An 11,473-nucleotide genomic window follows, 5' to 3' on the forward strand; every position below is an offset into this window, starting at 1 on the left:
TGTGTGTGGGGGGGGGGGGGGTGCACTGGACCCTTGTTGATACCACGCACGGAGAGGTGATTCCCTCCCCCCACCCCACAGCATCATCGGGTGAACGGAGAAGAGCAGAAAAACGTGTTGATGCTAACATGCGGTTGTGCATCTGCTGTTCCGGTGCCGATGCAGAGGCGGTCGGCGACCGGACGCGTGAGCTGCGGAAGGCAGAGAAGGAAAACGGAAACAATAACACAACAAAACGTGTTCAGCAGAGGACGGTAGTATAACGCCGAGAGAAGAAATGAGCGCTTTCAGGTCTGCCGCTTCCGTCGTATGTGTGTGCATGCCAGTGGTGGAGTGATAGAAAGATGAAGAGCGAGAAACCGGGGGCAAGAGCGGGGGGCGGCGTAGCTGTCTACACGTACACAGACACCTTCTCACACACGCCTCACGGCCCTGCCGGCGCCATACATCTCTTTCACCCCCTCCCCATCACCGCATAATGATGCGTGACCAAACAGCTAAGACTCGGTGTTGCGGTAGAGGTGGATCATCACCCCTCGATTGTAAGCCTCCACAGAGTGATCACCCAAAACCGAGGCCTCCCCGCAGCCGTGCTTCAACACCGCGAAGGCGGTCTCCGAGTCGTCGGTCGACACATACCCGTAGGCACCGTATTGGATAAAATGATAGCGGCCGAAGCACGTAAAGCGGCGGTGCACGCGGCGCGAAGACACCGGCAGCACTACATCAGCCACCGTGTCCGCCGCAACCCCAACTTCAGAAGGTGTGACCGGCTCATCGGCGACGTCGGGTCCAGAGCCACCATCTTCACGACACGAGTGATACACGGTGCTCAATGGCCTAGACGCGGCGCCGCACCTGCGCGTACATCGGCTTTTGAAATCGTGGAGGGCCGCCTCCACTTCGGCGTCCAGCTGCGCTGCCGCCTCACGAGATGGTGCTGGCGTGTCGTTCTCCAGCGCGTCACGGCTGTTGCGGAGGGTGGTATCAGCGTACGCGGCGAGCTGCGCTTGCTCTTCCCACAATGCAGATGACCCGTCAGAGATGTCTTCCTCCTCCGGCGCGGCGGTCTCCTTGCCCGCCGCGTCGTTCATCGAGAAGAGTGCAGACGTAGCTGAAGCGCCAACACCTGGAGAAGCGTCAGCAAAGGAAGTGCCGGACGGCGTCTTGGCGCGCAAGCGTGCCAGCGCGGTGGAGAGCCTGCCGGAGCTGAGGGTGGGGGTGTTGGCTGCTACAGTCGCGGCGGAGGAGGCAGCGGTATTTGCTGCTGGCGACGCCGCACTCGTGGGGCTGCTTTGACTGCCGCCGCCCCTCCACCAGCTCTGGGCTGCCGTGAAGACGGATGTGACGAGCTGCTTAAGTCGCGACTGCGCGTCCCAAGCGAGTTCGTCCGTGCACGACAGGCGCGGCACAATGTCGCTGCGGTGGACAAAGTTGTGGAAGATATGCGTCCAGCCGCAGCCCTGTACGTGGTCGGCCAGCTCGTAGTTGCCGAGCAGCGGCGCACCGAGTGAGACGCACAGCAGTCGCGGCGTCTCCTCCTGCGAGCCGCGGGGCACCAGCAGAGAAGCACGTCGGTGCAGCATCTGCAGACTCAAGTACTGCGCAGTGGCCCCGCCCAGCGAATGGCCGCACAGGACAAGGGTATAACCGCCACTGCGGACGTCTTCCAGAAGCGTGTCGAAGGGCAGTCCAACCTCTTGCGCCTCTTGCGCGAAGCCCTTGTGCACCTGGTACTCCCACACCTTCCGAACACCGCCGTTGAGTATCACCGTTGCCTCAGCGTGGTCGGCCCCCTCTTGGTCCTCCGCTGTCGTAGTCAGACAGACGCCTTCGTGCAACGTCGACCACACAGTCTCCGTGACACGCGCAAACTGCATGTCCACCCAACGCGTCCGCCAGTTGTGCGTTCCGGGAAAGGCAATAAACTTAACGCGACCTGGCGCCTCAAGGATTGTGTAACGCTCCCGTGCTACGGTGATGCGCAGTGCACGTGCGTACGGGATGTCAGACAGACTTAAGGTGATGTTTGGCGCTCCGAGGTACTCGTACGCGATTGCCGAAGCCACCATGGAAAGCAGCACTCGCTGTGCCAGAACGGCGGTGGTGATGGCGCGGAAGGCGAGCATCTCTTCGTAGCGGCGGAAGAGCCCGCGAAACATGCGCTCCACCTGCGTGGTCGTCATGCCGCCCACCTCCATGGCGCGCAGCGAGAGCTGCTGCACGTCAAGCACCCTGACGTCGTCCATCACGCTCTTGGACAACCCGTTCGGGCGGACCACACGTGCGGTGTGCGGCTGCGTGACAACGGTGGGCAGCCCACACCCGTAGCACACCAGTTGACGTGTCAGGATACGGCACGACGGGCCGATGCACATGCGAGGCATGGGCCCCGCTGTCCGCAATATGTACAGCCCCCACAGAAGGCCACCGTCACCGCGCGTGGCGAGGTTCGCCAGCGCCCATAGCGTGGAGCAGCGGTCGCACACCATCATCTGCCGCCCAAGCATGTGTACGTAGTGTCGATATCCCCAGCAGCCGGAGCACACAGCGTGCCAGCAGCGGCGGCAGTGATGCCGATTGGTGTGGAAGCGGAAGCGGGACCGGCAAACAGAGCATGTCGTGCAAATGCAGCCCTCCTTCGCACGCTGACACGTTGTGCAGACACGGTGACCCTCCAGTGGCGCCGGGCGCACGATGATCGGCATCCACATGTCGGTAACGCTTTGGGTCAGGGATGTCATGTTATCTGTATCTGCGCGTCGCTGCGCTGGCGTCGTGTTGCTTGTGGTGGCGGTGCGCACGTCGCCCCACTGCGGCTGTGTGTGGGTGTAGACGAAGTCGCGCATCTGTGCAAACTGCGGCCACTGCGGCTGAGGCACCGCCAAAGACGACGGCGACGACGCCGAGTGCATCTGTGGTTGTAAAAGTGATGTGTGTGCGTGAGAGAGAGAGAGCGGGGAGAAGTTGGAGAAGGAAAGCGGCGTGAGAGCGACAAGCGCTGCCGCAGCCGTGAAGACGAAAAAAAAAAGAAAAAACGAAAGGAAGCGGAAACGCAATGCGTCGTTGAGAGGGCGACAGCGAAGACGGAACACCGCCAGAGCAGCAGCGTCCAGAGCTACAACAGCAACGACAGCTACAGCGCCAAGGTGCTACGTGAGAGGGCGGCAGAGCTGCAGCAGCGTCGAGAAACAGTAGGCGAACGGAAGTGGAAAAAGAATGAGGGCAGGCCGCAACGGACACAAAGCAGCAAGCTCTGTATCTACGGCTGCGGCCGTGCCTGTGCGAGCGCAAGCTCAAGTGCACGCGCCAGAGAGGACGAATAGTTGCAGTGGGTAGAAGACAGACATGAGAGCCGCGGAATAGTGCAGAAACCACGCACACGCTCGTATGTACGTACTGTCGCTGCCAGGGCGATGTGTGTGTATGTGTGTGGAGGGGGAGTGGGTATGTGCGTAGAGAGCGCATGGGCAGCACAGCATGAGTGAGAGGATGTTGAGGTGCATGGAAAGAGAAGTGAGGGGGCAGAACGTGTGGGATGGAAAGAAGCAATGCATCACGTGCACACCGTCCCACACATAAGCACCTCAGCAGATGCGCTAGTAACTCATACGGAAACGCAGTCCCATCTCGGCCCTCCGAGATGTCGGACCCGTCCTCTCCTCCCGCACCGCCCACAGAGAGAGTGGATGAGCGGTGCGGGAGAGCACCGGAGGCGTAAGCGCCGACGTCGGCGGAGACACTCGTTCGCGATGCACGCACAAAACACAGAGACGCTCGATGGTACAGAGATGATGAAACATGAGCATAGATAAAATAGCGCGCCGCACACACGTCGAAAAGATGATTGAGGCCGCCGAGAAGCGATGGCGTTAGAGGGCCGGCGGCGGGGGGAGTGCGGGGAGAGAGAAGTCTGGTGAGACCGTAGTGGACAGCACAAGACGGCATGATACAGCTCGTCGTATCGACGTGTTACTTCTGCGAAGCGAGGCGCCGAGGCGCACGCCCGCCCGCCCGCATGAGCGTTGAGGAAATGGGTGCGGGGGTGCGAAAGCAAAGAGGGGGAAGCACAGATAAGGGTGGGCTGCAGATGCGTTATGCTGCTATCAGTACCACCCCCGTGGCACCCATCTAGCAGCATCGATTCTCTTGACGCGGTGCCGCGTTCTCTGCGTGGCACATAACACCGCCCTCGCGCACGTTGAAGGTGCTGTTTGTCTCGATCAGTTTCGCAGCGACGGCATGGAACGCATCCTGAACCCCGTCGCCGCTGCGCGCGCTAGTCTCGTGGTACATGGCACCCATCTCCACCGCGCACTGCTGCGCATCTGCCAAAGAAACCTGCCGCTCGCTCTCCAAGTCCTTCTTGTTGCCTACCAGCATCACAATCGTCTCTGGCGAGTTGGCTTGCAGCTCGCGAATCCAGTACCTTGCCTTCTCGAACGTATCGGCGGAGACAATGTCGAACACGACGAGCGCCGCAGCGGCACCGCGGTAGTACATAGAAGCTAAACTCTTAAAGCGCTCCTGCCCTGCCGTGTCCCATATATCGAAGTGAACGGCGGTGTCGTCGTCCACGTTGCACGTGTACCGAAAGAAGGAGGCGCCGACGGTGCTGTTCAGCTTCTCGCTAAAGGCATTCTTCATGAGACGCTGCACGACGGACGACTTGCCGACGCCACTCTCCCCGAGCAGGACTAGTTTGAACTTCCGTGTCGAAGCGGAAGCCCCCGCCGTCGTCGTCGGGGCGCGACCGATGGATGACATGGTAGTGGCGGATAATCGAAGCGGCGAGGGAATGGGGAAGGCCGTGCACGAACGAGTACCCGCCGCACACACGCCACGCACGCACACAAAGGCCACGGGTCCCGTACACTTGAGGACTCTACAGAGAGAGAGAGAGCAGAGAGATGAGGAGAAGGTCAGCGCAGCGGAGCGGGACGGAAGGACCGCTCCCCCTCCCCAAAGCAACGAAGATGTACCACACAAGACGGGTGGTGGGAAGAGGTTTAGCAGCAGCAGCAGAGATAGTGGACGCGTGAAGCACAAGGCGGTCAACAGCGGCGCACAAATGCACCTCCGCTCGTGTGCGCTGAGGCAAAGACAAGCGCCGGCACGTCGAGCGCACCGAGTGACAGCGAAGAGCGTGACCGTGTGTATGAGGCGGGGGCGGGCGGGGCAGCGAACAAAGATGAGCGGAGGACTGCAGCGATGACAACGAAAATGGTGTTCGAATCGCGCGTTGCGGCACGTCCGTCAATGACGTACGAGAGCTGCGTGCTGGCAAGGTCAAACGGGGTGAGTGCGCGGGCGTACGCGTATGTATGTGTGTGCGCACCCGGCCCAAGCCTGTCCTCCACCTCTAGGTCTCTGTGTTTGATCGGCTACGTGACAGATGCGTCGTGTATGAGTGCGCAGCTGGCACAGTGCGACCCACCCCCTGCAGGAATAAAAAGCAGATGATATACGTTTTTCGTTGCTGTTGAGGCACTGCACGAGCCTGGATGAGCTCACTGACGGAGTGGGGTCAGCTCAGACGTGCGTGCTGCTTGTGTAATGACGAGGGCTTCTACGGTGTGTTTGCAAAGAGTCACGAGAAGAGAAGAGAGGCATGGAGCGAGACGTGAAAGCCGGCAAGCAGCAGCCGTGAATAGTACAAGTGACGAGAGAGGAGAAGCATAGGATGCGAGACTGATGGGTGCGCGAGAGTGCGATGCGATGCTGAACTACAGCAACGACGCAAGCGGGCTCATCCGTTGGCAGTCGCCGGATGGTCATCCGTAGGATGCAGAGTAGAGAGAGGGAGGCAGCCCCAACAGCATCGCCTCGGCAGTACGAGCCACTTTGCGCACGTGGACACGACATGTGCACGGTTTCCTCGTGCCTCCTCACACGTTCCCTGCGACAATGCGCGCGGCTGCACAGGTCACGGCGTATGGGGTAAGGAAAAAAAAAAGAAGCGGATCCGTCTGCGTGTCCGAGTGTATGTGCGCCGATGCAGGAAGTGTGCGAGGAGACGAGCAGGTCGATGTATCAAAAGGGCGGGAGAGTACCTTGAGCAGCGGAGTGGCAGCAGCAGCAGAGAGAGGGGAAAGGAAGACACCAAACAGACAGACATATGCATGCGTCTATGCCTGTATCGGTGTTTGCTGGCTTTGTGCGTCGTAGCGGTAGCAGATGCATGAACGACTAGAAACGTGCGAAGAAGAGCCACGCGAGAGAGGCGGAGGTGTCCGTGGGAGCTCAAGCATCAAGAAAGTGTTTTATGTACACAGTCGTGGCTCGCGAACACTCGCCGCGCACACGAGGAGTGGGGGAGCAGAGCAGAGGGGGATGCCCCTCTCCACGACGCGTGAGACACGCTTTGCCGTGCAGCGCACGCTGCTGAGCGGAGGCGAAAAGGGAGGAGGCCGAGCAAGGGAGATGGCTAGAAGGATCTAGGACCGTCGCGTGGTGACGAAAAGAGCCGTTGGAGCGGCTTCGATGACGGCCTGGACACGTACGAGGTGCCAGCTGGCATGAAAGAGTCAGGGCGGCGCGACTGCTGCTGCGCTGCGGCGGCCAGCGGCGTTGTGAGCCAGAAGTCGATGCTCGGCCCAGGGGAGTCGCCGCCACCGCTCCCCGGCTGACGTGCAAAGGCATGGGAACTCTGGTGCGGCGGCCGCTGTTGCGGAGGCACCGTGGCGTGGGTGCGAGGTGTGAGCGCGACCTTGGCACCGACGCCCACGCTAGCGGCCGGCTGTGGCAATGACGCACGGATATCATCCACGCGTCTCCGCGGCAGCGACGGGTTTGAGTCAGAGCGGTGGCGTTTCGCGATGAGGGAGCTTGCTGACCACCCGAGGGGCGGCGCTGCTCCGACGGCGGACGACGTCGACGTCTCACTAGCGGCAGCGCCGCGTGACTCGCCACCGTTTCCGTGCGACTGGTGTCGTCGGTGCTGCCCATGCGAGTGAGAGGACGGCGAAGGTGACGATGCCACAGACGGGCGCGGCCAGCTGCCACGTGGAGAGGTGTCTGATGCCCTAGCACCGACCACGCCGGCAGGTAGGAAGGGGGCATGGCGCCCCGTCAATGGGGGTGGGATGATCTGCCCCGCCGGCGTATGGCAAACCTCGACGGTCTTCGGTGCGCCGTGCGGGTACCCGTCGCTGGCATGGGTAACTCGCGGGTCCGCCAGCATGTGCGCGCGTTGTTGCTGTGGTGGCGGGGGCTGCGACTGCTGTTGTGACGTCTTTCTTTGCGAGTATGCACGGGTGGCCGCAGCGGTGGCGTGTGCCAGCTCCTCGCGCAGCCGGCACACCTCCTCCTGAAGCGCTTGCACTTGCGACACTGCCGCGGCGCACTCTGCCTGCTTCCGCTGACTCTGCCGTGCCATGTCCTGGTTTTGGCCATGCAGCATCGCCAGCGCCTGGCGCATGCGACGGATGACTTGCTGGTAGTGCCGCACTTGAGAGATGATCACTTTTTCCGCTCTCCCAAGTACCGTTGCACCGTCTTGCAGCAGCTGCTGCACATTGGGGTGGTCAAGCTTAACGAGCTGGTATGGCTGCTGACATAGCGGACAGGGCGCAGCGGCTGGTAGGCGGGAGACGCAACGCGAGCAGAGGTAGTGGTTGCACGATGTGACGCTGCCGTCCCTGTTGCAGTCACCGAGGCACAGAACACAGATGGGCTGGAAGGACATGCGGCACGCACGGGTGGTTCGCGGCGCTGCATTGCTCGCCGTCGCGCCTACACCCACACGCACGCGCGAGTGGCACCGCACACTTTCGATCGTTTCACCCGCTTGCCGCCTTCTCGTTCACCTGTGCTCCTCTTCGGTAGGCGGACGTGCGTGGGCGTGGGCGCAAAGGCTGCACACCGCACAGCGCACACGCGCCGGGATACCGACGCGCACGGATACAGCGCTTCTGGGTATGCGCAGCGCGTCGCTGTCGCATCCACGTCTGCTCAGCAGGCGCACACACATCCACATGCACATGCACAGACGGCAGGCCAAAGGTGAAGGAAATTAAAGGTGGAATGGGTGCGCACGCCGAGCACAGCAGCCGAAGCAGCGTGGGCCAAACGGCGAAGCGAAAGGGAGCGGATCAGCCCGCGAGAGTCGACCCGCCCGTTCATTGAGTGAGGAAGAGCACAAGAGGGACGAGAGGGCAGGTGATGTTGTGGGCAGAATAGTGATGGACAACGAGAAAGGGGCACAGAAGATGTGGAGAGGGGATGCGATGAGAGCAGCAACTCCGCGCCCGCCCGCCCATCCAGCCATGCGGCTAGGCGCATTGGTTGAAGGAGAAGGGGTGAAGAGAAGGGCAACAACTATGGAGGCGGCCGCGGCGGAGTTGTAGAAGCGTATCGCTTCATCCTCCCCCACCATCACCAGTTCACCGCGCCAACCCAGCCCGTCCCGCCCCCTCCTCTTACCCTTCTAACGAGTGGCGGCCGATGATAGCGTCAACGAAACACGCGGCACACGGCGGATAGGTCTGAGGGATGGAGAGAGGTGTTGCGGAAGAGGCACGGAAGTAGAAACGGGTGTACCCCCTCCCCTCCTCCTTACTTGGTGGAGCGGGGGCAGTTCGTGTCGATCCGCTCCTGCCGCCTGCCCTTCACCATGGTGCGCGCATGTGTAGCAATGTCTGCTGTGGGTGGTGATGTCTTGTGGCTAGCGGACATTTGCGCAGCTCTGTATGCAGATGGGCGGAGGTCAGAGAAGCGGCCGACTCATGATCTTCAACGCCACACAACCTCCCTTCAACACATACACAGAGACATCAGAAAACGCGCCTTCACAAAGGAAGAGGTCTCAGAGACCCGAAAGGGGCCGGGAGCGACCACAACAACGGCAGCGACAGCGAGCAGCCCGAACCAGCGAGCCGCAGAGAGGGCCAAGAGGGGAAGGAGGCAAAAACAGCAGAGAGAAGCGAGTAGGAGAAAGCCGTGACGGCACCTCCTCTCTCTGGGGAGGTGACTAATATACATCCAGGGGTGGAGAGCGGCAAGCAGTGGGGAGCGGGGGGAGGAAGGAGAAGTAACGGTGTACACACGGAAGCACAACTCGTAGCGAGCCTGCACCGTCACGCATCCGTCAGCCTCGTCCTCTTGCGCCACTTCTCCACCGCCTCCATTGACATCTCGCCTCTAGCCGGTCCCTCGGTGCTCAAGCACGCTACATGCAGTTGTGTGCGTGCTTGCACAAGCTCACAACGGAAAAGGGTAGCAGCGCACACAGTGAAGAAGAGGCAGCGGCTGGACGGAGGCGCTGCCGGGGCGGCGAAGAGCACCTCGCACAAGTCTGTCGAAAGGGAGAAGAGCCGATGGCAGAGCGCAACCAAAGGCGGCAGGTGGCACATCATGCGCATACACTCGCACATCAACACCGAGCGCCACTCAGCCCGCCTTTGCTACCGCCGCCTGTTGTGCGGCTGCGGCTGCTACCTGCTGCGCCGCCACTTGGCGCTGCTGCTCCTGATGCTGCATGATGATGTTCTGGAAGTCCTCTAGGCAGTCGCAGATGACGTGTAGCTGGTGCAGCACGTTGCTGTGCAGTGTCTCTACCTTGCCGCGACCCGAGTAGCCGCGCACCCATGACACGCAGCGGTCGTATAGGTTCGCGGTGGCCATGCTGACGTGGCTCACTGTGCGCGTCGTCGAGCTCTTCTGCTTGATCATGCGGTCCAGTTTGTCCTGCTTTGCCTTGATGGCCTTCTGGAGTGACTCGAAAGACATCTGCATCTCGTTCAGTTGGTTCTGGAGGGCGATGTTCTCCGTGCCGCGGCGCTGGCGTGCCAGGTTGAGGGAGCTGCGTGTGCGCAGGAGATCCTCCTCGAGTTGTGTCTTGCGCGCCTGCAGGACGCTGGTGTTGTCGCACAGTGTCATCCAACGCTTCATGATGTCGCGCGGTTCCTGGTACTCGTCGCCGTCGTTGCGGGAGAGCACCTCCTCCAAGAACGTTTGGTACTTCTCGATGTCCTCGTACTGCGTCTTCATCTCATCCCGCTTCTGCTCCAGCCCCTGCAGGCGCTGCGTAAGCTGGGCAATATACGCCTCCCGCTCCTTGCGCTGCTTCTCTTCGATGGCGACCTTCTTCATGGCACGACTACGCTTGATTTCGTTCTCCTGTATGAACTTGTAGTACTGCACGAGCGTGTCTTGCAGCTCTGCCCGGTCGGCAGCCAACTGCGCCTCCCCCTCCTTCACCTGTGCCATGCGTCTGTTGTACTCCTCGCGCTTCGCCTCTAGCTCGCGCTGCACATCGATCTCCGCACGTCGCAGCTTCGTGGCGGCGGTGATGCTGTCGAGCGCACTAGACATTCTCGGTGTCTGTCGGTGTGTGCGTGTGCGTGTGTGTGTGCGTGCCTGTCTGTGTATGTGGTGATGGGAGGGTGGTTGCCCCCCGAGTACCCATCCGCTTGTGGTGCTACACACAGGCGTGCATGTGCGCATGTGCGTGTTTTGAAAGAAGGGGAAAGGGAGACGTGGAGCATCGGCTGTGCGACGGTGGCGTGTACGTGTACGTGGCTCACATCGAACAGGTGCGCACGTACACTTGCGCAGAGAGAAAGAGACAGGCATGCGTGCATGGCCACGCAGCGTGCCACATACACACACACGGGTGTGGTCACTGCCCTACCACACCCGCCATGGCATCCGTCATCCTCAAGTCCCATTCGTCAGAGGCGGGGAGTCTAGTGCCCACGATGAATGGCTTCGCGCGAGCCGACACACGAAAAACAATACGGAAAAGAAAAGCTTCTGTGATACGCTTCGCAGCTGTGCCGCTCGCTACCTAACTCGCGAAGCTGCAGGGGTGCCTGCAAGAGCCCTGCAGAACTACTTGGCCACATGCTGGCCTGATGTCTCGAGTCCTGGCCATCCATCTTTCCTTTCAGAGAGCATCGACGGAAAGGGGGAGGATGAAAAGAGCGGGCACACGCACGGCTCAGCATGCAGAGGGAGGATGGGGCTCTCTCGCCCGGGATTTACTTCGGTGCTCCCTGAGGCCGCAGTCGCCTTTCGTGAGAGGATTCGCTGTGACGAAACACGGATCACCTCATCGTAATCCTGCAACAGATTTTGCTCCTCCGACAGCCGTTCTGTGGCCTCCCTCCGGCCCTCGCGCAGCGGGGTAAGGGTGCCGCTCGCAAGTGCCAACGCCACGTCCTTCGCATGCGAGCAGGCGAGAGACGAGCCCGGCGCGGAGTTGCACTCCTCAAAGGTACGCGAGTTGCGTGTCGGCAGGGTTCAGTGAGCCGGGGCGGTGTAGAGGAACACAACGTCGATGCTCCGCTCGTGAAACCAAACGGCGCGTGTACGCGCCCAGCGTGTTCGGCGCCAGGCCGACACCCACTGCCGCTAAAACCCATTCAGCTGCTTTCTGCGCATGCAGGATGGGGAGGGGTGGTGATGGTCCGTCACCAAGGCGACCGTTGCCCCAACTGGGGTAGAGCGAGGGTGTTCTGCCGTGAAGCGG

At 61.3% G+C, this 11,473-nt stretch overlaps 4 protein-coding genes across 4 annotated transcripts; all 4 read right to left on the reverse strand.

Annotated features, from left to right (window-relative positions):
- Positions 1-497: 497 nt before the first annotated feature.
- LDBPK_130210 (class 3 lipase, putative) lies at positions 498-2,495 on the reverse strand (the record flags this gene model as incomplete). The annotated part of the gene is made up of 1 exon (XM_003859185.1): positions 498-2,495. The coding sequence occupies one exon, from the start codon at positions 2,493-2,495 to the stop codon at positions 498-500; it is 1,998 nt and encodes a 665-aa protein (XP_003859233.1).
- Positions 2,496-4,131: 1,636 nt separating this feature from the next.
- Positions 4,132-4,767, reverse strand: LDBPK_130220 (small Rab GTP binding protein, putative; the record flags this gene model as incomplete). Its single annotated transcript, XM_003859186.1, has 1 exon — positions 4,132-4,767. One exon carries the CDS (start codon positions 4,765-4,767, stop codon positions 4,132-4,134), a length of 636 nt encoding a protein of 211 aa, XP_003859234.1.
- Positions 4,768-6,427: 1,660 nt separating this feature from the next.
- Positions 6,428-7,687, reverse strand: LDBPK_130230 (hypothetical protein, conserved; the record flags this gene model as incomplete). The annotated part of the gene is made up of 1 exon (XM_003859187.1): positions 6,428-7,687. The coding sequence occupies one exon, from the start codon at positions 7,685-7,687 to the stop codon at positions 6,428-6,430; it is 1,260 nt and encodes a 419-aa protein (XP_003859235.1).
- Positions 7,688-9,390: 1,703 nt separating this feature from the next.
- On the reverse strand, positions 9,391-10,314 carry LDBPK_130240 (hypothetical protein, conserved; the record flags this gene model as incomplete). Its single annotated transcript, XM_003859188.1, has 1 exon — positions 9,391-10,314. The coding sequence occupies one exon, from the start codon at positions 10,312-10,314 to the stop codon at positions 9,391-9,393; it is 924 nt and encodes a 307-aa protein (XP_003859236.1).
- Between the last annotated feature and the right edge of the window lie 1,159 nt (positions 10,315-11,473).

The sequence above is a fragment of the Leishmania donovani genome, chromosome 13, assembly GCF_000227135.1.
Source record: "Leishmania donovani BPK282A1 complete genome, chromosome 13".
NCBI lineage: Eukaryota > Euglenozoa > Kinetoplastea > Trypanosomatida > Trypanosomatidae > Leishmania > Leishmania donovani.